General features: G+C 41.8%; 2 protein-coding genes and 1 long non-coding RNA gene across 4 annotated transcripts in view; 1 reads left to right on the top strand and 2 right to left on the bottom strand.

Annotated features, from left to right (window-relative positions):
- Positions 1-1,094: 1,094 nt before the first annotated feature.
- Positions 1,095-10,020, bottom strand: LOC139705244 (uncharacterized). Its single transcript, XR_011707150.1, has 2 exons — positions 9,932-10,020; positions 1,095-2,383 (listed from the first exon to the last, which is right to left on the bottom strand). It is a non-coding gene; the product is annotated as an uncharacterized lncRNA (long non-coding RNA).
- Positions 10,021-10,129: 109 nt separating this feature from the next.
- Positions 10,130-26,934, top strand: part of Foxj2 (forkhead box J2) — a 19,665-nt gene continuing 2,860 nt past the window's right edge. Inside the window, exons 1-10 of one of the 2 annotated variants that reach the window (XM_027950551.3) lie at positions 10,130-10,440; positions 16,471-16,817; positions 18,372-18,446; positions 20,308-20,376; positions 20,553-20,693; positions 21,174-21,372; positions 23,382-23,789; positions 24,210-24,311; positions 24,840-25,049; positions 25,464-25,562. In XM_027950551.3, the coding sequence (XP_027806352.1) occupies positions 16,485-16,817; positions 18,372-18,446; positions 20,308-20,376; positions 20,553-20,693; positions 21,174-21,372; positions 23,382-23,789; positions 24,210-24,311; positions 24,840-25,049; positions 25,464-25,562 (1,636 nt within the window). In that variant the 5' untranslated portion in view covers positions 10,130-10,440; positions 16,471-16,484. Of the gene's footprint in view, positions 10,441-16,470; positions 16,818-18,371; positions 18,447-20,307; positions 20,377-20,552; positions 20,694-21,173; positions 21,373-23,381; positions 23,790-24,209; positions 24,312-24,839; positions 25,062-25,463; positions 25,563-26,934 lie in introns of both variants that reach the window. The other variant, XM_071610384.1, reaches the window with a different exon arrangement.
- C3ar1 (complement C3a receptor 1) overlaps positions 22,094-26,934 on the bottom strand; it is an 18,224-nt gene continuing 13,383 nt past the window's right edge. The window contains exon 3 of the mRNA XM_027950554.2: positions 22,094-22,536. The gene's annotated coding sequence lies outside the window, so the exon portion shown is untranslated. The remainder of the gene's footprint in view (positions 22,537-26,934) is intronic.

The raw sequence follows: 26,934 nt of genomic DNA, 5'->3' as shown, positions 1-26,934 counted from the left end.
TAAGGGGGTTTCTGTTTAGTGCAACCCACTCTGACAAATCATACCTGACTGAGCCACAATAAGTACATTGTCCCTTCTATGCTTCAATAAGTTCCTCTTATACTCTTATGTCCCTTTTTTTCCTTTTTCCACAAATGCCAAATGAAGTGTAACATGTTGCTTTCATCCCTGATCTTTTGAGGTTTTATAGCTGCTTCTTGGGTCTCCATAGATGAAAGAAACTCAATTACCATTATTTCAAAAGAGCAGGCAGCCAAGCTCCAATTAAGGATTTTTCTAGAACCCAAGGTTCTATTTTACTCAATATCTCTTGTTGTTACCAGTCAAGATACCACTTTTGGGCTGGGCATGTAGCTCAGTGGTAAAGTACTTGCCTAGCAAGTGCAAAGTACCAGGTTTATTCCATTCCCAGTAAATGTGCACACACATGCATGCAAACATACACACACACACACACACACAACCTTTTTATTTGTTTAAGGGCTTGGATCTATGACTGGGAACAATAATTTTTTTGGGGGGTGTATCAGGGATTAAACTCAGGGGCACTCAACCACTGAGCCACATCCCCAGTACTATTTTGTATTTTATTTAGAAACAGGGTCTCACTGAGTTGCTTAGAGCCTTGCCATTGCTGAGGCTGGCTTTGAACTCCAGATCCTCCTGTTTCTGTCTCCTGAGCCACTAGGATTACAGGTGTGTGCCATGCACCCGGTAATAATTTTCTTTTTCCTTTCTTAGACTTGGTGCTGGGTTCTACATTATCAACTTCCATGCCCCTTCCATAATCCCTGACAATTTGTTTTGTCTTACAGAGTATAACTAAAGGAAAAGAGTGCTATAAATGTATTAATTATTAACTTAAAAATAATTTTTTGTGGAGCCTGGGGTTGTGGCTTAGTGGTAGAGCACTTGCCTCACACATGTGAAACACTGGGTTTGATCCTCACCACCACATAAAAATAAATAAATAAAATAAAGGCATTGTGTCTATTATTAAAACATATTTTTAAAAAATAATTATTGTTTTTGCATGACTTATTTAGCATTACTAGGAAGGAACTGTGGTTTTCTTTCAAACACTTTAAAAAAAATTTATGGAGACCTGGAAAGAAGTTGTTTATTTGGAAGTTGTTTATTAATGTGTGAGATTAGAAATGAGCACTTTTAGAATAAGTAGAGGTAGAAGATAGAATTCTAAAGAATACCTCATTCAGGGAAGGTTGGAGGAAGAAGAACTAGTGAGTGAAATTATAAAAGACTGGTAAAAGTGAGAATAGAAATTGGGATAGAAAAGCTCTCTGATGTCAAGAAAGAAAAGGGGTTTTCAAAGGCAAGCAGGATCAACACTGTTGATTGAACAGGACATGTGGAGAAGGACCCATTGGGAGGATGTTGATGGCCTTTAATTTTATTTTTTGTATTGAGGAGTGAACGCAGGGGTGCTCAACCACTAAGCCCACATCCCCAGCCCTTTTTTATATTTTATTTAGAGACAGGGTCTCCCTGAGTTACTAAGTGCCTCAATAAGTTGCTGAGGCTGACTTTGAACTGGCGATCCTCCCGCCTCAGCCTCCTGAGCTCCTGGGATTAGAGGTATGCACCACTAATCTTCCTCCATGAGATTCTGCCTCATGTGTGGTGGCCTTTAAAATGAACATATAGGCCAGGCCTGGTGGTGCATGCCTGTAATTCCAGCAACTGGGGAGACTGAGGCAGGTGGATCACAAGTTCAAGACCAGCCTCAGCAAATTAGTGATGTCCTAAGCAACTTAGCGAGATCCTGTTTCAATTTTTTTTTTTTTTTAAAGTGTGTGACTCAGTGATTTAGCACTACTGGGTTCAATCCCAGGTACCCAAAACAAAACAAACCAAACATAATAGGCTACAGAAGTAAATGTAGGGAGAGGCAAAAAGGAGTAGAGATGAAATACAAACATAATAAGTGAGGAGTATTTTAAAGACATTTTGTGGAGAAAGAAAGGAAAGAGATCTGGCTGTAGCTTCAGTAAGAAAAATAATGAGGAGAGAGTAAAAATCTGGGGCATAGTAAAGGAATCTTCTTGGAGGTCTGAAGCTTTCTGAGCCCCACTTGGGCCATGATGGCTGGAATTCACTTGTTAGTCCAGAAACTGGATATGGTGATGTATTTATCCTGGTGAAATCTGCCAGTCTGGGAACAAGACCACAAAAGTTTTCTGGAATTAGAAACTTCTTTGACTGAAGGAATTTTCTGTGAGACGCTTTCAGAGGGTGGAGGAATTGGGGATCTGTTGCAGTACATTCGGTTTCAGAAATCTCTGTCCATAGATGGCCAACTCCATTGCTCTGGGTCCAAGGTGAGGCAGAATCTCATGGAGGAAGAGTGTAAGAAAAATGTGTACTAGGAAAAAAAAGGTATATATTCATGTTGGAAGGCAAATTCATGTTGCCTATTTAACATAATATTGAGAATCTCTCTCAATGCTCTCAAGTAATAATTTATTCCTAGCTTTGAACCTCAGGTTGTAGGTTAAACATGTTCTTATTTTTCACTCACTGGATGTAGAGCACATCTTTTCCATTTTTCTAGAAAGGCACTTTCAGGGGCAATTTGCTTTCAAATGTTAAAGGCCTCTGGGTGTTAAAGAGAAAGTGGTAGCATTTTCCCAGATGGATAACTTCACAGGAGGTCTGGGAAGCTGACCTACTTCTGAATTTACAGCTGAATTAATCCAGGTGGTAAGTGAGTGTGAAACATTTTTTTGAGGCTCATAAAATTGACATAGCCATCTTTTAAAACATTCTAAAATTCTGACATTTATATGATTTGTCCAGCATACATTCTAAAGTTTTTTCATGTTGGTTTAATTTAATTCAGCAATTGACCACCTACTCCTTATTTTATACTGCCAGGCACTGGACATACAATAAGTAAAAGCAGTACCAGGAAAGCTTCTGTATGTGATTAATGATTTTTCTTTTTTTTTTTTTTTAATATTTATTTTTTAGTTTTTGGTGGACACAACATCTTCGTTTGTACGTGGTGCTGAGGATCGAACCTGGGTCACACGCATGCCAGGCGAGCACGCTACCGCTTGAGCCATATCCCCAGCCCCAAGTGATTAATGATTTTTCTTCAGATAAATCATTATAGTTTTTTTTCAACTCCCGACACTCTCCAATTATTGTACAAATGACTTCTTTTGTTATGGAAATCATGCTCTGCAAGAGACCAAGCACCACTTGCAGTATTGGAGAACAGTTTATTTTCCCTGGCGGACCCTGATGAACTAGTGCTCTTAAATTCTGGGTCCCACGCTGAGGTTACATGGGGCTTTTATAGGAAATTTGACATTTCTTGACCATTACAACATTGGTGGGTTTGAATTCTTGACCTACGCGACCAAGGGCCATTATGCACAGAGAATTTACAATAACTAGTTCACACCTGTAAAACAAAGACAGTAAAACACCTGCGAATAATATTGTTCAGTGGCCTTAACCCAAGGCAGCAGTAACTCAAGATAACTTTGATTTTATCTCCTGAAGAGTTTCACTTCTAAGAACTAAGCCAACGATGTTATAGTTTAGACAGCAGTTAATTGGCATAGTAACCTACAATTTATACTTGCAATTAGGTGAGGTAGGTACATTCCTACAGAGTTCTGAAAGTTACAAAGTATAGGAAAATTAACTCTTTCCTTAGGCATTGTCTTCATCATAATGTTCTTATAATTTCATTTTATAATCAGGTCTGGTATCTCCTTCACACTTTATTAACCTATCTTCTTCAGTTTTCTCATCCTTTTCTACGGACAGGGATAAACTCCCGGTTTTTCTTTTTCTCCATCTCATTCATTCTCTAGGATAGCATAAATAAATGGGAAGTTTGAGACCAAAAGTTCATAAAGGTTAAATTGTCACGAATATTCCAAAAAGCCAGCTTACTCTCTGACTTCGGAGGAGTAAACAGGAAACTATCGATCCCATACAGGAAATGACCTGCTTTGAGGGCAAAGAAGGTGCCTTGGATTTCCCTCATTTTCCTTCTAAACTCATTTCCGGGTTTCAATCAATTTGGTCCTTCCCTACAATAACAGAGTTCGGCTGACTCTTCCCAGTCCCACCCTAGACTTCCATCCTGAGAGGACGGCCAATAGGGTATTCCCGTGAGTGGACATTTTCATTCCTAGTTTTACATCATCGCAAATCTTAACCAATCAGTAGTTAGGGTAGGAGGTACGAAAATAATCTTCACTTCCTCCCCAAACGGCCACTCCTCTCTTGCGACACCCTGTGATAGATTGCCTACGTAGCCAATCAACGAGCAACGTTGGGCCCAGCCCATTCTAAAGCCAACCAACTAAAATGAAGATGGGGAATTGGGGCGGAGAATGGAAAACTTGCCCCCTCTTTTGGAAATGATTCGAAGAGGTGCGTCCCGAACCAGTGAAGTTACAACTTCTTACCAACGATGGCTGCATACTGAACCGTTTATATCATGTGCCGGGTTCAGTTCCCTTCTGATCCTATCCCAAGATGGGCCCCGCGACTCACATTCCACCCCGCCCCCGTTTCAGTATAACTCATCCCCATCCCTGAAGTCCTTCGGAAAAAGTCCCAACCCCAAAGGCCCGTGCTTCACTCGCTGCTCTCCCGCGGGGTAGAGTAAGGGGAAGGAGAGATCCTGCCGCCTTTGGCGCCAATCTTTCCATTCAGTGCGCCTCTCCTCCCTTCTCCACGTTCCCGGGCCCGGGCTGACACGGGGGTGGGAGGAGCTGAGTGCCTGTTCGGTTTGGGGAAAGGCTAGAGCTTCTTAAGGTGGAACAGAGCAACTGGGAGGCTGGGCCTCACAACTGGGATGTGTGGGCCTCCTGCTTACCAATTGCGCTTCCCACAGGATCTCTCATTCTCTAGTCCCTGAACCTTGGTTCTAGTCTTGTATTTGGGAGAATAACCAGGTTAGGTAGAGGATATAGAATTTAGGTAGAAAGCTTTAAAGTATAAACTCTGTAAGGGAAATACAAACTATGAAGAGAACTTTTTAGTCACTGTTGTTATTGTCTTTTTCTTTCCCCCGTGATTACCTTTTGAAAGTGGCAGAATTTTTCTGATGTGTGAATATAAGCTTAGAATATCATAAATGAATCGTTTGTAAACCTTAGTTACTAGTTTCCCAGGAAGCTGGAAGAGTAACAGTAGTATACTGCAGGTGCTTGTGGTCTTGGCTCTGATCCAGTCTTCTCCTTTGTAAAATAAAGATTATAATCCCCTTTTTCTAAATTTGATATGAGTAATAAAAGAAGTTGTGTAAAAGAAAACACACTGTAATGGGTGCAAACTAACATTAGGTAATTTTTCTACACACAAAGCATACCATAATAGTGAACACTTTGATACTTCTTATTATGTTCCAGCATTTTTAACAGTATTTAAAAAAATTATCTATTTGTAAATTTTCAAGCTCAAGAGTAGAGAGAATAGTTTTTTTTTTTTTTTCGATGTTGTAACAAGCAACATTGGCCAATCTTTTATCACCTCTACTTTTCTCCTCCGTCCCAAATTATCTTGGAGCAAATTTCAAGACTCTATACTCCCATGTGCATTTTTAAAAAATTAAGATTCTTAAAAAATAACAATGAATGCATCTAAAGTATGAGAATTTTTTATATTATCAAGTCAGTATTGACATTTTACTAGCTGTCTCATATTTCATCCAGTTAAATTGTTCTAGTGAGGCTCTCCTAAAAAGTCCACATATTGCATTTGAAGGACATGTCTCTTGGTCCATATATATTGCAATTGGTTGATATGTCTTCTGAGTCTCTTTAATTTCTAGGGTACCACTCTCTCAGGCAGTTATCTAAGTGCATTACATGTATGAAGTCACATAATCCCTCTGAAATACTATGAAATAGGTATCATCATTAACCCCATTTTACTGATGAAGAAACTGAGTAATAAAGCAGTTACTACAACTGTGATTTACCCGAGTTCTCTCAGTTATTAAGGGTCAAAGCTAAGATCTAAATACATGAATCTTATCCACTATATTATATATTTCAAGTAGTACACTGGTCTTTAAAAAAAAAAAAGCTTCCAAAGTGTGTATTGTGGCATGTTAGTTACAGATGTTATCAAGAGTTTTGGTTAAAGTGGACTAATACTCAAATAATTATATAACATGCTTTATAATAAAGAGGTGTGGATCCTTACATTTTCTTTCTTTCTTTCTTTATTAAATATTTTTTAGTTGTTGATAGACCTTTATTTATTTGTATGTGGTGCCAAGAATCGAACCCAGTGCCTCACACATGCTAGGCAAGTGCTCTACTGCTGAGCCACAACCCCAGCTCTATTAATTAATTAATTGATTGGTTTTGGTATGTTTCAGTGGCTTTTTAAAATCTTGCTCCACTCAGGGGCTCGGAAGGCTAAGGTAGGAGGTTTGCGAGTTCAAAGCCAGCCTCAGCAAGGCACTAAGCAACTGAGTGAGACCCTGTCTCTAAATAAAATACAAAATAGGTCTGAGGATATGCCTCAGTGGCTGAGTATCCCTGACTTCAATCCCTAGTACCTGACTCTCACCCCAAATTATGTCTAGATGGTTGTAGTGGCACATTCTGGTGATCTCAGCAACTCAGCTGGCTGAGGCAATAGAATCACAAGTTCAAGGCCAGCCTCAGCAACTTAATCAGGCCCTAAGCAATTTAGTGAGGACCATGTCTCAAAAAGGGATGGGGATGTAGTTCAGTGGTTAAGAACCTCTGAGTTCAATTCTTAGTGCCCCCCCCCAAAAAAAATTTGCAAAATACCTAAATGGTAAGGAAAATATAAAAATAAAACAACTCCTATTTGTACTTCCAGAGTTAAATATAATTACTTTTTAAAGATTTATTATTTATTTATTTGCTTTTTTATTGTTGTTATTATTATTATTATTTTGCATGTGTGTGTGTGTGTGTGTGTGTGTGTGGTATTGGGGATTGAACTCAAGGGTGTTTAACCACTGAGTTACTTTTCAAAAAATTTTTATTGGGACATTAAGTTCCTGAGGCTGGTCTTGAACTTGTGATCATCTTGCCTAAATCTCTCTAGTCTCTGGGTTTACAGGTGTGGGCTATCACACCTGGCTGAGGATGACTTATTTCTCACAGTTCAGGACAATGAAATAGAGGTTAAGAGCCATGTTAGATTTAAGTGTTTTAATGTAAAATAATATTCCTAATTATGTGAACAATGTGTGACTTATATGAACTAATTATGTGAATTTAGACACAGTTAATATCTCTAAGTTATAGTTTTTCCCACCTATAAAAGGTATAATTACAGTGTCTTATAGTATTGCCAGAAGAACAAACTGTAAATGCCTAGTTTGATTTTTTTTTTTTTTTTTTGTAGTACTGGGGATCAAACCCAGGGCCTCATGCTTGCTAGGCAATTACTCTACCATTGAGCTATATCCTCTACACTTTTAAATTTGATTTACTTACTTATTTGGTACTAGGGATTGAATGAACCCAGGGGCACTCAAACACTGAGCCACATTCCCAACTTTTTTTTTAATTATTATTTTTTTAGATGTTGATGAACCTTTATTTATTTATTTATATGTGGTGCTGAGAATTTAATCCAGTGCCTCACAGAAGCTAGGCAAGCACTCTACCACTAAGCCACAAACTCCAGCCCCTCCCAGGCCTTTTTATAATTTATTTAGAGACAGGATCTCCCTAAGTTGCTTAGGGCATTGATAAATTGCTGAGGCTGGCTTTGAACTTGTTATCCTCTTGTTTCTGCCTCCCCAGTCACTGAGATAACAGGCTTGTGCCACTGTACCTGGCTTAAATTTTATTTTGAGACAGGGTCTCATTAAATTTCTCAGGCTGGTATCAAATTTGTAATCCTCCTGCCTCAGACTCCCCAGTTACTGGGAATACATACCTGCACCACAGCTCCCAGTTATGTGCTTAGCTTTAATGCCTGCACATTATAAATATAATGTAATTATATGTACATATAATTTAATTAAATTATAGTAGTGTATATTTAGAAGACACAAAGACTTTATTATCTAAGGCAAAATTCAGTCATCAAGTTGTAAGCTTGTGTATGCAGTCTTTTTTGGGCAATTCAAATATTAAATGAGCAATCTTTTTGCCTTCATGTTATTTTGTATAGAACATAGAGTAATTTGAGAAAAGCTTAATAAGCCAGAGGATAAAATACATAAGTGTTTGTAGCAGAATCATGAATGGAGGAAGAAAGCTGAAGTAGGCTTCCTAGTGGCATTTTTCTGTCTCTGATAGATTGTTGTGGAAGGGGCAGAGGATATGTTTTATTTATTTATTTTGGGTACTGTGGAGTGAACCCCAGGACACTTAATCACTGGGCCACATCCCCAGTCATATATATATATTTTTTTTATTTTTTTTTTTTTTTTGAGATAGGGTCTCATTAAGTTGCTTAGGGCCTGGATAAGATTGCTGAGGCTGGTCTTAAACTTGTGATCCTACTGGCTCACCCTTCCAAGTCACTGGGATTACAGGCATGTGCCACCACAACTGGCTAAGGATGTGCTTTAAAAAACATTCTATATGACACTCAGGACAAGATATAGTTTAAAAGCATTTCACATAAATTAACTCTTTTAGTAATTGCAACAGCCTTATTGGGTAGCAGGAGGAGTGTCTGGTCCCCGCCCCGCCTTCCGCGACCAAGATTCCAGAGAACAGGGCCCTTGCACAAGTTTGTAGAGCAGGAAAAGCGAACAGGACCCACATCTTCTGATGTTTATTTGTCAGTTGCTAGATCACTTATCCTTTTATGTGTCCACTCACTGAGAAGAGTAGTTACTGAACTCCAGGATGATATCAGGGCAAAATATTAACCTTCCTTCAATCTCTATAATAATTTATAAACTGCCTCGGGGAAAAGAGAAACTCATCAAAGAAATTTCTGAGAAAACAAGTTGCTCATCTGTATAGAGAATGCAGTAGAATGGGAAAAGATCAGAGTACCAGAATTAGTGTGTAAATTGGAATTGACAGTGTAAGGTGTGCACGAGGGACTCTCCAGACAGGGAGCAGTGGGATGACACCCCAGGTAGACCGCAAGCGGCACGGAGCGCAGCGGCGGGGAGGCGGCTGGAGGTGAGTGCGCAGCGGCTGGGCGTTAGTAGGCTTCAGCGGGAGGCAGCCGTGCGGTTGCCCGGGTGGAGCGCACACCCCGGCGGCTCGCCGCTCGGAGCCGACCCGCTCCTCCTTAACCCGCGCGGGGAGGCGGCGGCCCGGCGGGCGGGGAAGGGGGAGGGGCGCGGAGTGCGGCGCGGAGGCCGGGGAGGAGCCGGGGCCTGCAGCGGAGCCGAGCCGAGCCCGAGCCCGAGCCGAGCCCTGACACTGTCCGTCCGCTTTCTGGCTCCCCGGGAGCCCCGACTGGACGGAGCCCGAGAGGTGGCAGCGCGGGGAGCCCCACGCGCCGAAGGCAAAGGACGGGACGGGACAGGACTAGAGGAGGCGCTGCCGCCACAGTAGCCAGTGACGGGAGTCGGAAGCCGCGGCCTCCCGGACCCTGCTGCCCAGGCCAGCCAGGGGAGAGCGGGGAGTACGAAAACCCCACCCTCTGGGACACCCCCAGGAACGTGGGCGGGAGCGGGGACCAAAGAACCCTCTCTCCTGTTGGAGGGAAGACCCCAAGCCCCTTGGGTGAAGGAAAGAAAAGCTCGTGGTAGGAGACGCAGCTCGCCTTCCTAGAGGCGAGGAAACCCCCATAGTGGCTCCGGAGAAGACCCCCAGAAGCAGAAAGAGGCGATCCTTCCTTAAGGAACGGAGGGGGACCGCCCCTGCGAGTCTCCACCCTCCAAACACACTCTAAACAGTTCAAGACTTTTGAGGCAAAGAGAAAGGGGAATATGCCAATGGAGTAGACACCCTCCATCCCACTCAGTACTCACGGAGGAGAGGCGTCCTTAGGTTCAGTAGCAAAGTACACTATAGTGAGAGGAGGAATTGGCTTTCCGCCTTTCTCCAGAAAGGCGGAAACTTCCTTTCACCTAGACAGTGGAACCAGGTAGAGCCCCTCCGCTCAGATTTCCAGCAGACAGAAAGAACCCTCCGCCCCCGAAACATTCAGTTTGGGGGCGAGAGGGACTCCCCCAAGGGGGAGGAGACAACTCCTGGTTGGGAGAGGCTCCTCCCCTCCTCCCCAGGGTAACTGGCAGGGTGTGGGGGGTGTGCCACCTTCCCCAGGTAGGACCTCCTTCTCCTCCTCCACCCATTCCCCCCTCGGCTCCTCATCCTCAGGGGACCCAGTTCCCCTCACAAGCTTGGGAGGTTCAGTCAAGGACAGGAAGACCCACTGAGGATGAGAACAGTCACCTGCCTCTGAAAAGGGGAATCCCTCCAACCTCAAACTCCAGTACCAGGTGGTTTCCTCCCTTTGCCGGGGGACTGGTGGAGACAGGTTAGTGTTTTCTTTTATTTTTCTCTGTCATCTTTAGGCACCAGTGGGCTTAGGGGCCTGAAATGATAGATCTTGGGTTTCGTTACTGGGGAAAGTAGAGTGATAACTCAGAATCCTCTGGAAAATGTGTCTGAAGGAACTTCTTAATTGGAACCTACATCTTGTTGCAAAAACTCAGAGAAATGGGTTTGTTAGTGTTTGGGAGGACTAAAGGGATGAATCTCATTTAAGGTCCCTAGGGAAGTGGATGTTTTCATACTGAGGACAACTGGATCACTGATAACAGTTGCTTTTTCAGAACTGCATGCATACTGTGTAATAGTGATGGACCTAACCCAACTGGACTCCATAGCACCCTCCTCCATCCTTGGGCCTTTTCACCTGGAGAGTGGGCCCTCATCAAAGTCATGGTGGCAGCTCCTGTCCTAGGCTTGTCTAGGGCATGCCTAGTTCAGCTAAGTATCTGCCAGAAGTGTCCTTTCCAACCCACTGTGATTACTCTTTACAAGCAAGAGAAACAGTCTGTCCCCACTAACCCTACTTCAGATACTGGGAGGACTCCTCTCCTGACATTCTCATTCCTAATTGGATGTATCTCTCTCCCTACAAAATCCACAGGGAAAATATGAATCCCCTGAGGCAAAAAGACAGTGTACAGAGGACTGACATTCCTGAGTTAAAGTTCTTCACAAATACTGGATCTGCCCCAGTCCTGTACAGTTCTCCTGCCCTTCGCTGACAGTTCATCAGCAAATCAGGTCCTTGATAGAGAGGAGGGTTGCTACTAACCCCTCTCCAATCTTCCATCTGAATAGTTGACCAATAGGAGATTTTACCTCTAAGGAGTCCATTAGTTTCTTTCCAGAAAAGCACCTAATAGTCTTTATCCTCTGTTTCTTGTTCAGTTCAGGTCCCTGGAACTTTATGTTTAAGTTTCCCACATAAGATAGGAAATTATCAATGTTCAGAATCTTCAGAAAAAGCAGGAAAAAGGTGCTAAGAAATTTTCCTAGATGAGCCTGGGCTGTGTTTTTAGTAGATCTCTGTCTTTCAACCTGAGGTCACTTAACTGGGTGCTAGCTTTCCTGCTTCACCATTGGAACATACCTTATCTTCAGTAAGGGGCATTGTACTCCACAGCAAGGCCATGTGAAAGGCTTCCTCCCCTTGGGATATTTTTTCCCCTTTCTGTCTAGGTTGCTGGTGGTCTGCTTAAGTCCCTAGGTATGTCTACTTGTTCCTGGAAGATACCTGTTGTTGGTGGTATATGAGACAGGGCTATACCCCACAGATTTGTATGGCTGTGTGGGTAGAATGTTGCACATGTGTTTCTTAACTGAGGTGAGTGTTGCTCCCGTCTTTTGTCAGTGTTTTGCATAAGTGTGTGGAGAACAGGGACATGTGCTTTTCAGACTATACTCCAATTCCCTAGAGTTGTGTTTCTGATAGGCCTCTAGGAGCAGATGATCTGTTGCAAAGACCTGGAAAAGGTGGTGGTTAAGGATGCCCAACTGGGAAGAAAGGCTTGGCATCCCCCTGTCAGTGGGAGCCTCATTCCACGTAGCAGGGAAGCCCAGTCTCAGGTTGGGACCATTTCTTCTAGGACCAATAAGAGAGCTTCATCCCTGATACCTCTAGTCTCAAAAGGATGAGAATCCCTGACTTCTAAGTCTAGAACTGCCTCCTCCACTTTTCAAACAGTCTGTTTCTTCCAAAGCACTTTACCAGATGCTGGAGAGCAGCTTCTGAATAGTTTAGAGAGAAGTGTATCCTAACAGCTCCAGATATACTACTATTGCACAGTTTAACTGGCCCTGCTTGATCTGAGTTTCCCTAACCCTCTTTGCCTCTAAGGAATCAATTAGAAGCAGTTGGCTGTTGGGTTGGATTAATTAAGAGGTAGAGATTGCTATTTTCCAGACCATGTCTTACAACTACAACTAGTTCCCCCTGAAAGATAAGAGATAGTATTTCCCCTATGCCTTCATCCTTGGGGTTTTTTCAATCTTAGTATTATTCAGTATGGGGGTATGATCTCTAAAGGAAAAGTTTGTAATTCTGACATTGTATACTTGGTATTGGCTTGCTGATTCCAGTCTTACCTGTTCATGGTCTGTCAGTTCTCTAATTTTTAAATTCTAATATTCTCTTTGCACACATGCTGAGCCTACACTTTACTACTATGCTACACTTCCAGCCCACTAATAGTCTTTATATTTCCCCATTCAAAAATAACAGCTATACTTAGGTAGCACATACAAAGTACTTAAAAATACTAACTTTAAATCCCTATAACAATACTTATTGGTACAATAATTGTCTGTTTTATAGGTGAAGAAACTAAGACACAGAGAGATTAGGTGATTTGCTTGAGGGGCACAGTCAGAGGTAATGGAGCTGGCATTGAAACACAGGCAGTCTGACTGATATGAGGTACACTTAGCCATTGTCTTATTAGTTTTGGAATTATGAACAGGGTAGAAAGTTATTACTCCTTAACACCTGATTTTGGCACTACACAGAGAATAATTACAAGTCATTGAGATAAAATGAGAAGTAAACTGTGTCAGTTATTTTGGATCTTACACATCTCACCCAGGATTGGTCTTTAGCTCTCACAGAATGTGTTCCTGTTTTTCTCTGCCTTTCCCCTGGTACTGTAGTCCTTATTAGACGTCCTGTGGATATGAAGGAGCCTGCCCTTTGGCTGCCTTTCCCCGTTTCTGCGGGTATTTCCTTTCAGTCTTCCAGCACACACGGAAGAATGTGGCCTGACTCAGGTTCTGCCCAAGCCCAGTGGCACAAGGCCCACCTGGAATGAGAGGTCTGGGTAACTAGGTTGGTTGGACTCAGAAATGGAACTACCTCTTGTTTGCCTTTCTAATAATAGCCCTGAACATTAGCCTCGTGCCATTATTTTGGGGAGTGTGGAATGTGTGGTAGCCACGAGCTCATTAAGCTTCATTCCCTTCCCTCCAGGGATAAAGCTTTGGCAGGGTTGATGACTTCATCTCTTATTGAAGGGGAAACTGAGGTATTAAGACTTCATCAGAGAGCAAGGGATTGTTAGGGACACTCTGAGTCAGTGGCAGAGTTGCCAATACAGCTGAGGAACCTCTGTCTCCTAAGTTCTATACATGAGGCTGCCCTTCAAGAATGGGGAAATGAATGGGGTGAGGATGTGGGACAGGTTTTAGGAGAGTGGTGCTGGAAGACCAGAAGGATCTGACCCTGCAAGCTTCTTATAGCTGGTAAGATTGGGTATATTTTGAGTACTGGGTTTTCTATCTGGAGAACTGATTGGGAGGGTCCAGGAGAAAGGTTAAATTTAACCTCAGTGACCTAAACTGGTGCTGGGGTAAGGGTATAAAAGAGCACAGAACAACTAGTAAAAGGTTGATTGCTTCCATTCAGAAGTCATGGTGATTGGCGTGTGTCAAAAGGATTCTCTAAGGACTCTAAACACTTTAAATTCACTCTCATGCTCTTTTTCAGTTTTGAAAGAGTTTCAGATGAAATATCAACTGGAGATCTTTGTGCTCTTAAGATGGGTACAGTGGCACATGCCTGTAATCCCAGGGGTTCAGGAGGCTGAGGCAGGATGATCTCAAGTTCAAAGCCAGCTTCAGCAATTTAGCAAGGCCCTAAGCAACTTAGTGAGACCCTGTCTCTAAGTAAAATCTGAAAAAAAAAGGCGGGGGGGGGGAGCTGGTTAAGCACCCCTGGGTTCAATCCTTTGTATAAATAAATAAATAAGATTTCCTAGGGATCTTCAGCAGAAATTAAGAATGAAATATACCTGTAGCCTCCACATTTGGGAGCTTGGGACTTGAGTACAGGAGTTTGAGGCCAGCTTGGGCAACATAGTGAGAACTTGTCTCAAGGAAAGAAAATAGGGTTAAACTTCTTTAAGGATCTCTTCTTCTGGGCAGGACCCAGGAAATCCCTGGTCATTGAGAACCTGCTAATTGACATGTTGCTCTTCAGCTGGGGAAACCCAGCTATGGGACTGAGATATTGTCTAAACTCCCTGCTATAGCCCAGAGGCTGGGAGAAGATATGTGGTTGCCTGGAATGATTAAGTGTCTCTATTATTTTCCAGGTTTCCATGGTTTTGGGCAAGGTGGTGGTATTAGGATGAAAAGGAAGATGATGGGAAGAGGAGCTAAGGATAAAGGGGAAACCTTTTATGATGTTATTTATAGGCCCCCCTCCCCCATATTTTTTTCTTCTGTCAAACAATTCTTGTGTTGCAATTGGGTCTTTGACTGCCCAGGCCCCTGAGGCACTAAGGTGTTTTCTTTAGCCTCGGGAATGGGTGTGTTACTGGGTGGCCACTCTGATCTGTACTTGTGTGTACAGGCAGATTTTATGGATGGGACCTTGGAGAAGAGGGGAGTGAGAATGCTGACCCTTAGGGGAAAGAGTAGGTGTCAAGGACAGAAGAATTACTACTTAAAAGAGAGCCTGAAAGATGTACTGGGGTCAGGAGAAGGGTTGGGGGGAGTCCTATCTGAAATTGAGTTTTGACCTGCAAAATATGTAGAACTGTGTGTACTTGTTTGTATATGCTCATGCATGTATCTGGCTGTAGATTTAGACATTACCTATCTAATATATTTCTGTCCAGGATCTGAACTCAGACATTCTAGACCTGACTCCTCTAGAGCAATGTCCTGGTGGGACTGAGGGAAAAAAAAGCCAGCTGGAATCTGGCAGCTGTGCAGGCACAAACCTGTTAGGCAGCAAGTGCTTAGGGGGTTGCTGGCATCATCTCTAAGGGAGTGCCAAATGGCTACCCAGTGGTCCTTGCCAGCCTTTCTGGACCCCATAGTACAGATATCACCCCTAATTCTTCACCTTCCCCCACCAAGATGTCACTGTAGCTACACCTCTCTGGCAGCAAGAGCACCCAGGCAGTGTGGTTGGCAGTTGGGCGTGCAAACATCAAGCGTGGGCGGTCTGGCAGCCTTAGGAGTTTGCATGGAGGTGCGACGAGCCTGCGTGCCTGGCTGGGAAGGAAGGGGGGAGGAGGAGGGTGGGGAAGGGGAGCCGGCTCTTAGCCCCAGAGTGGCTATTTTTAGTCAGGCTATCTGATTGTTACTGATGCGCACACAGCTGGGTGTCTCCCTAGCTCTGTTAAGCCCAGCAGGCTGAGAGGTGGGAGGTTCTTGCTGATGATTTCTTCCTGGTACTAGTGTCTGTGGGCAGAAGCAAGCAAGGGGTAGCTTTAAAGGTGTGAGGGTAGCAGTGTACTCAAGATCTGTTTCTTCTGTGTGACTTTATGCTCTGTTGGTAATGTATGCTATATATCTAATTGTGACCTTAGTGTATGTGTCCCATTGTTTATCTGTCAATTTTGTATTTGGTCTTTGCTGGTTGTCATATATAATTTATATCTGGGATATGTCTAATATGTTTCGTAAGCACATGTGTCTGGGATAAAAAGGCTGAATGCTCATTATGAATGTGATATGAAGCAACTTTAAAAATGTTGGTATGTGCTTCATTAGTATACATCTTTGTTTACTCGGACTGTTTTTTCTTTACATGTACACTTGTGCTATCTACCTGTGGATATGTATGCAAATATAACAAGTGTCATATAATTGGAGAATGGACTAATTTTACCTGCTTAGTAGTAGTTTTTTTTTTTTTTTTTTTTTAATGTATCCCTGCAAAGTTCTGAAATGTTATGTTGTAAGGCTGTATGTAAGGACAATTGAGGGCATATCTCAATTTGGTGTGAGGTTTGGTGTCTGGTCTTGCCTGCAGGGAGATGCCATGTGGGGATGCTTTGCATTAAGATGTACGATAAGTAGCAGTCGGTCTTCTGGTATTTGATTGATGACATATCTGCCTGGGAGTTCAGGTCACTGGTTGAGGGCCATCCCAGGAAAGGAATTGCCTATGGAATTATAGTGGAAGAAATACTTCCCTTAAACATTAGGAATCTGGTATTTCTTTTCCCTAGTCATTGGAGGTAACACTCATTTATTTTTCTGCCCACCTTTGTCCTCTTCTCCGCAGAGCCCAGAAGTAACATGGCTTCTGACCTAGAAAGTAGCCTCACTTCCATAGACTGGCTTCCCCAGCTGACCCTCCGAGCTACCATTGAGAAGCTTGGGAGTGCCTCCCAGGCTGGAACTCCAGGGGGCAGCCGCAAGTGTTCCCCAGGCTCACCCACAGATCCTAATGCCACCCTGAGCAAAGATGAGGCAGCAGTCCACCAGGATGGCAAACCCCGATACAGCTATGCTACACTCATCACCTATGCCATCAACTCCTCTCCAGCCAAGAAGATGACCCTCAGTGAGATTTACCGTTGGATCTGTGATAACTTCCCCTATTACAAGAATGCTGGCATTGGTTGGAAGGTAGGACTGCTTCTAGAACTTATTTTTAGCCTTTGTTTTCTCTTTTTCTGTACCTGTTTCCTTTCTACAATCTAGTTCAGTTTGCTCTGCCTTGTCTCAAAGATACGTCAATTTAAAAATCTCATATCTTTTACCTTTTTCAGAGTTGAATGATTTTCTTAAGATATATCAGGGAAACTCCAGTGATGCCAAGCCATTAAGTATAGTTATGGATGCTGTTGTACATCATACCCTCTTTTCTTCTGATTCCTCAAAAAGGACACTCATTCATTTCACAAATATTTATTGCCATTCTACCATGTTCAAGTCACTGTGCAAGGCACAGCATTACTCCCTCCTACCTAGAGGTAGGAAACCCATCAAATTTTCATAGCTTCATTGCACATAGTCATCATCTTCTGAAAAATCATATACCAAGAAAAAAATATATAATTAGGTCTTTGATCAACAGCTATTCCACCAAGCACATAATGAGAGGTTAAGTTATTTGCCTAGAGTTGAAGGAAGAAGGGGTTGTTCTTCCAAGCAAAGAAGGAAAGCTGATGTTATAATTTCTTGGAGGAATAGCTCGTTTGCCAATTGTTGATTAGGAATGGGAATTCTATGTAGTTTTCTCACTCTTTAAATCAGTTAACATACAAACTGGACAGTAAACTGGAGACTATTGAAAGCATTTTGCTTTACTATTGTAAATATGTCTCCACTAGACCACAACCTTCAACCCCATCAAAGACATATAAATAATATTTTTCTTTGGTCCAGGTGTGACCATTCTAGGAGCTATTGAGAAAGTTAAGGTAATTTGTGCCTTTGTTTTATCCCTGATTTATATTTGTTATAGTCTATATAAACAGGTTAAAAAAAAATACCTTTATTTATTTTTTTGTGGTGCTGAGGATCGAATCCAGGGCCTCACAAGGTGAGCGCTTTAACGCTGAGCCACAACCCCAGTCCTATATAAACAGTTTTTAAAACACTTTTTCTTTTGCATTGATAGGGTGGATTGAAGAACTGGACAGATGTGATATTTTGGGGGCGGTGGGTACCTGGAATTGAACCATCCAGGGGCACTTAACTACTGAGCCACATCTTCAGCCCTTTTTTATATTTTATTTAGAAATACCGCCTCACTGAATTGCTTAGGGCCTCGATAAATTGCTGAGGCTGACCTTGAACTCACAATCCTCCTGCCTCAGCCTCCCAAGCCGCTGGAATTACAGGTGTGCACCACCGTGTCCAGTGGCAGATATAATTTTTCAGGCATTTATGTACCTATTGTCAGTTAGTGGAAAAGTTGAAAAACCATATAATGAGGTTTGCAGATGAGAGGATGGCTATAATGATGATTGATCTCACTCATCAATTTAATTTCTTCATTTTCTTATCCAGTTGCTTCTGCTTTGTGAAATGTAGTTTTATCCATCAGTGTAGTTAATAGCTGCTAAATGTACCTTGATCCTTGAACGTTATTGTGCATTATGTTCTTTTATGTCCTATTGAAAAATATTTTGCTTCACACATTCTTGCATCTAACTTTCTTCTCTGCTTCCCTAGAATTCCATTCGGCACAACCTCTCTCTCAACAAGTGTTTCCGGAAGGTGCCTAGACCTCGGGATGACCCTGGGAAGGTGAGTACTGCAGTGGAAATCATAGGGAAGAGCAGGAAAGAGAGTGAAGTAGTTGATGGCCCAGAGTCCTGTGGCTGTTTTAATTACCCAGAAGAGGAAATCATGTTAATTAGAGAAGCATCTTTATTTTTCCTCAAAGGAAGAGCTTAGTTGACAAGCTTGTGGAACCCCATTAGAATGGGTGACTAAGGAAGATTGTGAAATCTTTTTTTTTTTTTTCAATAGGACTATTTGATAAAGTTGATTTTGAGACTCCCTTTCTTTTTGTGGCATTCTTTTTCTGTTTAGATGTAAAAGATTTACTTCATAACCTTTGTAGAAACTTTTCTGTACAAAAATCTTTACTTTTTACACTGAGATTTCATCTCACACTAGTCAGAATGGCAGTCATCAAGAATACAAATAATAAATGCTAGAGGGATTGGAGAAAAAAGGAACACTTTACACTGTTGGTGGGACTATAAATGAGTACAACCACTGTAGAAATTGGTATGGAGGTTCCTCAAAAGACTAGGCATGGGGGGCTAGGGATTTAGCTCAGTTGGTAGAATGTTTGTCTCACATGCACAAAGCCCTGGGTTAAATCCCCAGCACCAAAAAAAAAAAAAAAAAAAAAGACTAGGCATGGAACTACCATATGACCCAGCTATACCATTACTTAGTATTTATCCTGAAGAATTAAAATCATCATACTACAGTGATACATACATACCCATGTTTATAGCAGCACAATTCACAATGGCCAAACCATGGAACCAGCCTAGGTGACCATCAACAGATGAATGGATTTAAAAAATGTGCTATGAAGCAAATTTTTTATTCATAAAGAAAAATGAAATTATTTCATTTGCAGGAAAATGGATGGAATTTGAGAGCATTATGTTAAGTGAAATAAGTCAAACTAGGAAGATCAAGGATTGTATGTTTTCTCTTATGTGGAAGCTAGAAAGGAAAAGGAAAGGGCTAGGCTGGTGGAGTCTCATGAAAATGAAAATGAAATCAGCAGAGTAAAGGGACCAATGCAGGGAGAAGGGAGAGAAAGGGGAGGTACTGGGGAATGATATTGGCTAAGTTATATTCTTATATTGTATGCATGTATGAATATATAACAACAAATCCCATCATTATGTACAACTATAATACACAAAAAATTATGGAAAAAATCTCTAGTTTTTACTTTCATAAGAAAAGGGATGGAACATTCTCCCAATTTGCAAAAGCAGATGCTAAAGGCCAGATGAGTTTTGCCTCAGGTCACAAAGAAAGGGAATGACTGTCTCTGGCCATTTTGCCATTCTTTGCACTAAATATTGTACTTCTAACCCTTCAGAATAATTGAGGCCTGTGTTTGGACCACAGAACTACCTCTGGCACACACAATGAGCTTTTAGGAAAGTTCTCTTTCTCATTAATACTAGTGCCCTCAGGATTCTATGTAAATGTCTAGAAGGTTGGCATGGTGGTGTAAGCCTATAATCCCAGTGATTTGGGATGCTAAAGAAGGAGGATCACAAGTTTGCCTCAGCAACTTAGTGAGACTTTGTCTCAAAATAAAAATTAAAAAGAACTAAAGTATAGCTCTTAGTGGTAGAGTGCCCCTGAGTTCAAACCCTGATATCAAAGAAAAAAACAATAATCTGTGTAAATGCTCAGTCTTGTCCCCCCTCATCCCCCCACATTCCTTGATATTGGACATCAAATCCAGAGCCTCATGCAGGCTAGGTAAGCATTCTATCATTGAGCTACACCCCTGAGCTCCAGGCCTATTTCTTAATATGGCTGTTGGATTATCTGTTTTCAAAAGTGGGAACTTCTATAGGTAATTAATTTTTTTCTCTGTGGGGATGGGTTCTTCTTCCAGGGCTCTTATTGGACAATAGATACCTGCCCTGACATTTCCCGAAAGAGAAGACACCCTCCAGATGATGATGTAAGTTTCCTCTTCCTGGGAAGATGCCATTTCTGAGTCAGTTGCTCTTTCTACCTCCTTTTCTGGATATTCAGTCTTTTCCAAAGCTAAGATGAATGCCAGCAGAGGGGAGACAATGGGTTTGGGGAAGATATTTCAATTTTTCTTACAGATTTCTTTTCTGTTGCAACCCTCAGCTATCCCAAGACTCACCAGAACAGGAAGCAAGCAAGAGCCCACGGGGAGGTGTTCCAGGGAGTGGAGAAGCCTCGCTGCCTCCTGAGGGGAATCCTCAGATGTCACTTCAGAGCCCCACATCTATGGCCAGCTATAGCCAGGTAGGAAGTAAAAGTAGTAGGGGCCACAGGGATGGATAGCTGGGTAGATGGTTGTGTGGCTTCAGATAGGTTTCTGTTCAAAATTACATATTATTTGTGATGTTAGGAAGATAAAGTTGAAAAGAAGGGTAAAGCAAAAGAGAAAGTCCAAAGAGGGAAAGAGAGGAAGAGAAAGATATAACAGAACTTTCAGGTAAATCAGGGGGGAAAAAGGTGAGAAGGAGGAAGGGGAGTAAAAAAAAAAACATGATTAAGAAAAGAAGGGTATGAATGTAATGTAGGGAAAGGGCAGTCAAAGAAGAAATGGAAAATGAGGTCAGACTCAAGAACAACCAATGAGTAAAGAAGGAGAAAATGATGCTGTTCCACTGAATATATGAGAGGAACAAGAGGATAGGCAGAAGAGCCTGGTGACCATAAAGTGTTGTATTGTTCCCTCAGCTGGGACACAGATCAGGACTTTCTTACCTGTTTTTGCAGGGAACAGGGTCTGTGGATGGTGGAGCAGTGGCATCAGGGGCTCCAAGCCGAGAAAGCTCTGAGGGTCCCCCTCCCCTCTATAACACCAACCACGACTTCAAATTCTCCTACTCAGAGATCAACTTTCAGGATCTAAGCTGGTCCTTCCGCAACCTCTATAAATCCATGCTGGAGAAGTCCTCTTCTTCTTCGCAGCATGGTGAGTCTGGAGTTGGGATGGGTGCCTATATTCTCTTACATTTTTGTATAAGTGATGACATTCTCTTCTCTCCCTCATTTGTTATCTTTGCATGCAAAGAGATTGATCACTGTTCACAGTTAACATATCAGGAACTAAAACTGTTTGGAATAGGACAACTGTTTCAGAGAGTAGTCTGGATTGTAAGCTTCAAAAAATGAGTTGAAGGATTGCCCAGTCTAGAACCAGGGACAATGATTATTATTATTAATTTTTTTTTTCTGGTTGCTGGGCTGGAACCCTTGGCCAATTTGTTTTAGGCAAGCACTCACCCCTGAGCTACATCCTAAGCCCATAGGGGATTTTATAGCTGTGAGCAAGTCAATTAGAGGATGACCACTAGGGGACAGCAGTAGTATCCTCTCCCCAAGAATCCCTGTATTTCATTATAAGAATTTATTTTTATATTATTGTATATTTATATTTATATTTATATTCTTATAATGAAAACTTTCAAACATATGCTAAATAGAGTGAATAGTATAATAAACCTCCATGCTTCCATCACCCAAATTTTAAGTTACCAATATTTTGTTAAGCTTGCTTTATTTACCACCCAGTTTTTTTGAAATTAGAATAATTTCATGCAATTTCCAGACAGTGTTTCATTCAATCCATAAATATAATTTCAGTAATATGTTGCCAAACTATAAAGGCTTTTCCTTTATTTATTTACCATGCTACCATCATTCCTAACACAATTAATAATGCTTTTTTAATATCACTTAATATCTTAACCATTTGCACATTTCTGTAATTATCACATGAGAATGACTTAAGAGTTGTTATTGGGAGTCTCCTTGAGAGACCATCTCATTCAGCCCTCTGCATTTCCTGAATTTTTTGAAAAAGAAACTAGAGGTAGAGGTGAGAGATATGAGTTCAAGTAAGGCAGATCCCTTCTCCTTCTGTGGCCCTTTGTAGGCTGCAGGGACTTAACAAAATGATAACAACTGGTTAGAAGTCATTTTTTTGGAAAATATATATTAATCATCATGAATTCTTTCTTTTTATATCCCAGGGGATCAGTATCTATAGTATGTTCCAAGATTGTATTAATTATTTGAGAAATTAATCCAACTCAGGTGGTCCGTTGACTGGAGAGAGGGAGTTTGGAGAAAATGTCTGAAACAAAGTAAAACATTATATTAGATGGAGTGAGGACAACGAAGTGTTCACTCAAGTTCAGCTGTGACTAAAAGCCTCTAGCCGAAGTCTAGATCTTCCCTGTCTAGTCTTCTTGGGAGGCGAATCCATTCCCATTCTGCTTTTCACCCAAGCTCCATTTGTTGGTAGTGAAATCAAGAAGGCAGTAACAGTAGAGGAGTAAAGAGATGCCCAGTTGCTCAGTTTTACTTATAATTTACTTTTTAAATTTCACTTGCTATCTGATTTTTGAAACCGTGATTCCTGGCCTATACCAAAATCCCTGAAAAATAGTATAAAAACTTTGTACACACTGACCTTTTAATTAAAATATAAGCAGTCACCACACTAACAATGCCCTGCTCTAACCTAACTGCCTTCTTGTCTGTTATCTGCCAGGAGAGACACAGGTATCCTTGCAGTTCCACACTATGTCCTTTCTTCCTTCCTTTGTTTCTTTCTTTTTTTCTTCCTCCTCCCTCTCTCCTGCTCTCCTTCCCCAGCCCCCCTCTCTTTTTTTTCACTGGAGATTGAACCCAGGGGCACTCTACTACTGAGGTATGTCTCCAACCTTTTTTATTTTTATTTTTTTTTTGTTTTGATATACAGAGTCATTTTAAGTTGCCCAGGCCAGCTTTGAACTTACCATCTTCCTGCCTCAGCCTCCTAAATTGCTGGGATTATAGGCAGAGGACCCCAGAATACTCTTTTTCTTTTAATTCTATAGTTTCTGTCTGACGTCTCCTATCTTGACCCAGAGAAAATCCCATTTAGGGAAACATGCATTGCCTAAGTCATATGCCTGCTTCTTCCTCACCCTGCAGGCTTTTCGTCTCTCCTGGGGGACATGACACCTTCTAACAACTACTACATGTATCAGCAGCAACAGCCGCCGCCAACTCAACAGCAGCAGCAGCAGCCATCGCAGCCACAGCCACCTCCTCAACAGTCACAGCCGCAGTCGCAGCAGGCACCAGCCCAGGGCCCCTCAACTGTGGGGGGTGCCCCTCCACTGCATACCCCAAGCCCTGATGGTTGTACCCCACCAGGGGCAAAGCAAACTGGGCCTGAAAGCTATGGGCCTCCCCCTGTGATGGCCATGCATCCTCCCACACTGCAGCACGGGGGCTACCATCCTCATCAGCACCATCCCCATCCCCACCCTGCCCAGCAGCAGCCACCACCACAACAGCAGGCACAAGGCCAGGCACCTATCAACAGTACTGGCTTTGGTGAGTAAAGAGGGTGTAGAGAAAGCTTAGGAAAGGGTGAATGAGCCCCTAGTTCCGACCCTGCTATGGAGATGCACTTGTTAAGAAGTCAATAGTGAGTCTTTTAGCCTCAGTCTCCCAAGAGCTTAACTGAGCATATTGAAGTTGCTGCCCACAGCTCTATTTTGTGGAGGATTTGGAGATTAAGGATTTAATTATTTCCCTTCCATATTTGTGAATCATTTAGGAGTTTTTTTGATGTTCTCCTGCCTATGATCTGTGCTGTACTTAAATCACCAGGTAGGGAGAGTCCAAAAATGTCTTGGTAATGCAACTGGTAACCTGTGTAGGTGCAAGACTCTTGCATGTAGTCAGTCTGTTATCAGTTGACTGCTATCTTATACTTTTACTTTATCTCACTGCCTACTTTCTTCTTTACAGCCTTTCCTCCTGATTGGTGCTCCAATATTGACTCCTTAAAGGAAAGCTTTAAGATGGTGAATCGGCTTAACTGGTCCAGCATTGAGCAGTCCCAGTTCTCAGGTTAGTCCTTAAAGGATGATGACTGGAAGGAAGAGAATAAGCAGAAAAATCCAATAGAATGAGAAAGGGGTGGGTAAGTGAAACTCGAAGTGTTTCATTATTTCCCCTCCACATTACACAGATGAATATTGTTAATGTGTTCAAATTAATTTTGCCCAACTCAAAATACGGCAATGATTTCTTCTAGTCAGTTTTATCTTTAAGAGAGAGAAGGCTCTTAGAATTTAGAAACCCTGGGCCACTATTTTGTAGTTTTGTCACCATTTCCTGACAGTGTGACCAAAGCTAAGTCATTCAGTCACTTTGAAAGTTTGTTTTATTCATTGGTAAGATGGAAATAATAATAAGAGTTTAGTAAGGAACAAACAGAATGGGAGCTTGAAAATGTAGAGCACTTAAATTGAATTGTTAATACATATCATCAGTGGTATTGACTTTTGATGTGGGTGGAACAGTGAAATAGGGATGGGTCTGGAAGGAACTCTGGTGCCTCTGCAAAGTTAGCATTGCTTGCTTTCCTATTTGTAGAACTCATGGAGAGTCTACGACAGGCAGAGCAAAAGAACTGGACCCTCGACCAGCATCACATTGCCAATCTGTGTGACTCCCTCAACCACTTCCTAACTCAGACTGGTCACATGCCTCCTCAAGGGGGCTCCCACCGGCCACCAGCCCCTGCTCGGATTACTGACTCCTGTGCCCTCACCAGTGGCAAACAGGAGACAGCCATGAACCAAGGTATTGTACAAAGTAAGCTCCAAGATAGAGACTATGATGAAAAGGAAGGTGGGAAAAAGATAAAAAAGAATCACTGTTGAATCAGTGAATCCTGAAAATGCAAAGAAATAGACTGGTCCTTTTCAGACCTTGGTTTAGGAGATCAAATTACTTATGAAAAAGGAGAAAATTTATTAGAGAAAGTCCCCATTACAAATTGTGTCTCAGTAAATTTCACACTTTTAGTATCCATTCTTTTTCACCCTAGGTGGTGAGGACTGATGACTTGTTGAAAGCCTTCATGCCCACAGGATCTATAGAATAAGGCAGGGAAGGGAGACAGAGATTGATGGGAAGAAAGCTGCAAATTTTTTCTCCCTGTTTTGTTGAGTACAGTGATTCCCCGATCAAGTAACTCTTGTCTTGTTTTGGTAGTGAATTCCTATGGACATCCACAAGGCCCCCACCTCTACCCTGGTCCATCACCAATGTACCCAATCCCTACCCAGGACTCAGCAGGATATAATCGCCCAGGTAAGAGCCAGAAAGTGTATTTCACTCTCTTGAAGTATTAACTACAACTGAGCACTGAAATAACTGAGCGCTGTCTTCCCTGTTAAGTTGTATTGCTTTCTTCTGACTCAGCCTGCTCTCTGTCCTAGTGCTTGCACCTGCTAGAAGGGAGTGAGCCGTCATGATTCCCATGTCCCAAAGATAGGGATGGGCTTCTTACTTGCTAGGAGGGATATATCAGGGGAGACTTTAAAAAGTCTGATGTATTTTTTAATTTAGCACTGCTGGGAATAAAATCCAGGGCCTTGTGCATGCTAGATAAGCACTCTCTTATTAAGCTATACCCCCAGCCCTAGATTTACTTTAAAACTAACTTGTAACTACAATAATGAAAGAAAATAAAAGCATAAATTTAAGCAAGAGATATGTGTGGGATATTTATGTCTAGCTTTAGAATCTAGATGGAAAATATATTTATTTAGGCAAATAAAATTAATTTTTTAGTATAAACATACTTGCTTTGGGCACATGGCTGTTTTCCTGTCACCTGATGAGTAATATCAGAGGCTTGAGATTAAACTATCTTTTTTGATTTTTGTGGTGTTAGGGATTGAGCCCAGGCCCTGATGCATGTTAGGTAAGCACTTCCCTCCTGAGATATACCCCTAGCCTGGGATTGAATTTTAATGGTGGGCGTGTAAGTGAGGGAGACACTGAATTGCCATAGATAGTATAAAATGAACAAGTCCTTTACATTTAAATACATTTTAGGAAAATCACTCTTGTCATCCTATATAATCATGAATGTTTTCAGTTTTGGTGGTGACATCTGACTCTTTATCCATGTAATACAAATTTCTTTTCTTATTTCTCTCTCTCTCTTTTTTTTTCTTTTTGTGGTACTAGGTATTGAACCCAGGGAAGCTCTACCTCTGAGCTACATATCCATCCCTTCTTATTCCTTCTTATTTTTTATTCTGAGACAGAATTTCACTAAGTTATCCAGACTGGCCTTGAACTTGTGATTTGTCTGCTTCAGCTTCCTAAGTAGCTGGGATTACAGGGGTGTGCCAGTGTGCCCAGCTTATAAATTCAAATTTATGTGCTGCTCTTTCATGTAATAATACATTGTATATTATATTATCATTACTGATAGTCTTCATAATTTTTGTGCGTATGGTGCTGGGAATTTAACCCAGGGCTTTGTGCGTGCAAGGCAAGCACTCTACCAACTGAGCTATATCCTCAGCATCATAATATAATTTTTGATGGCACGATATTTTATTGTCATATAATCTAGCTTCCTCTAGTTTATTTTCTAAGCTCTTACTGAAGTGGTGGCCTGCAACAAAAATAACTCTAACCTGATAAAGTAATAGCTGCACCAGCTGAG

Source organism: Marmota flaviventris, chromosome 3, assembly GCF_047511675.1.
Source record: "Marmota flaviventris isolate mMarFla1 chromosome 3, mMarFla1.hap1, whole genome shotgun sequence".
Taxonomy (NCBI): Eukaryota; Metazoa; Chordata; class Mammalia; order Rodentia; family Sciuridae; genus Marmota; species Marmota flaviventris.
This window is presented reverse-complemented; position numbering and strand designations above follow the sequence as displayed.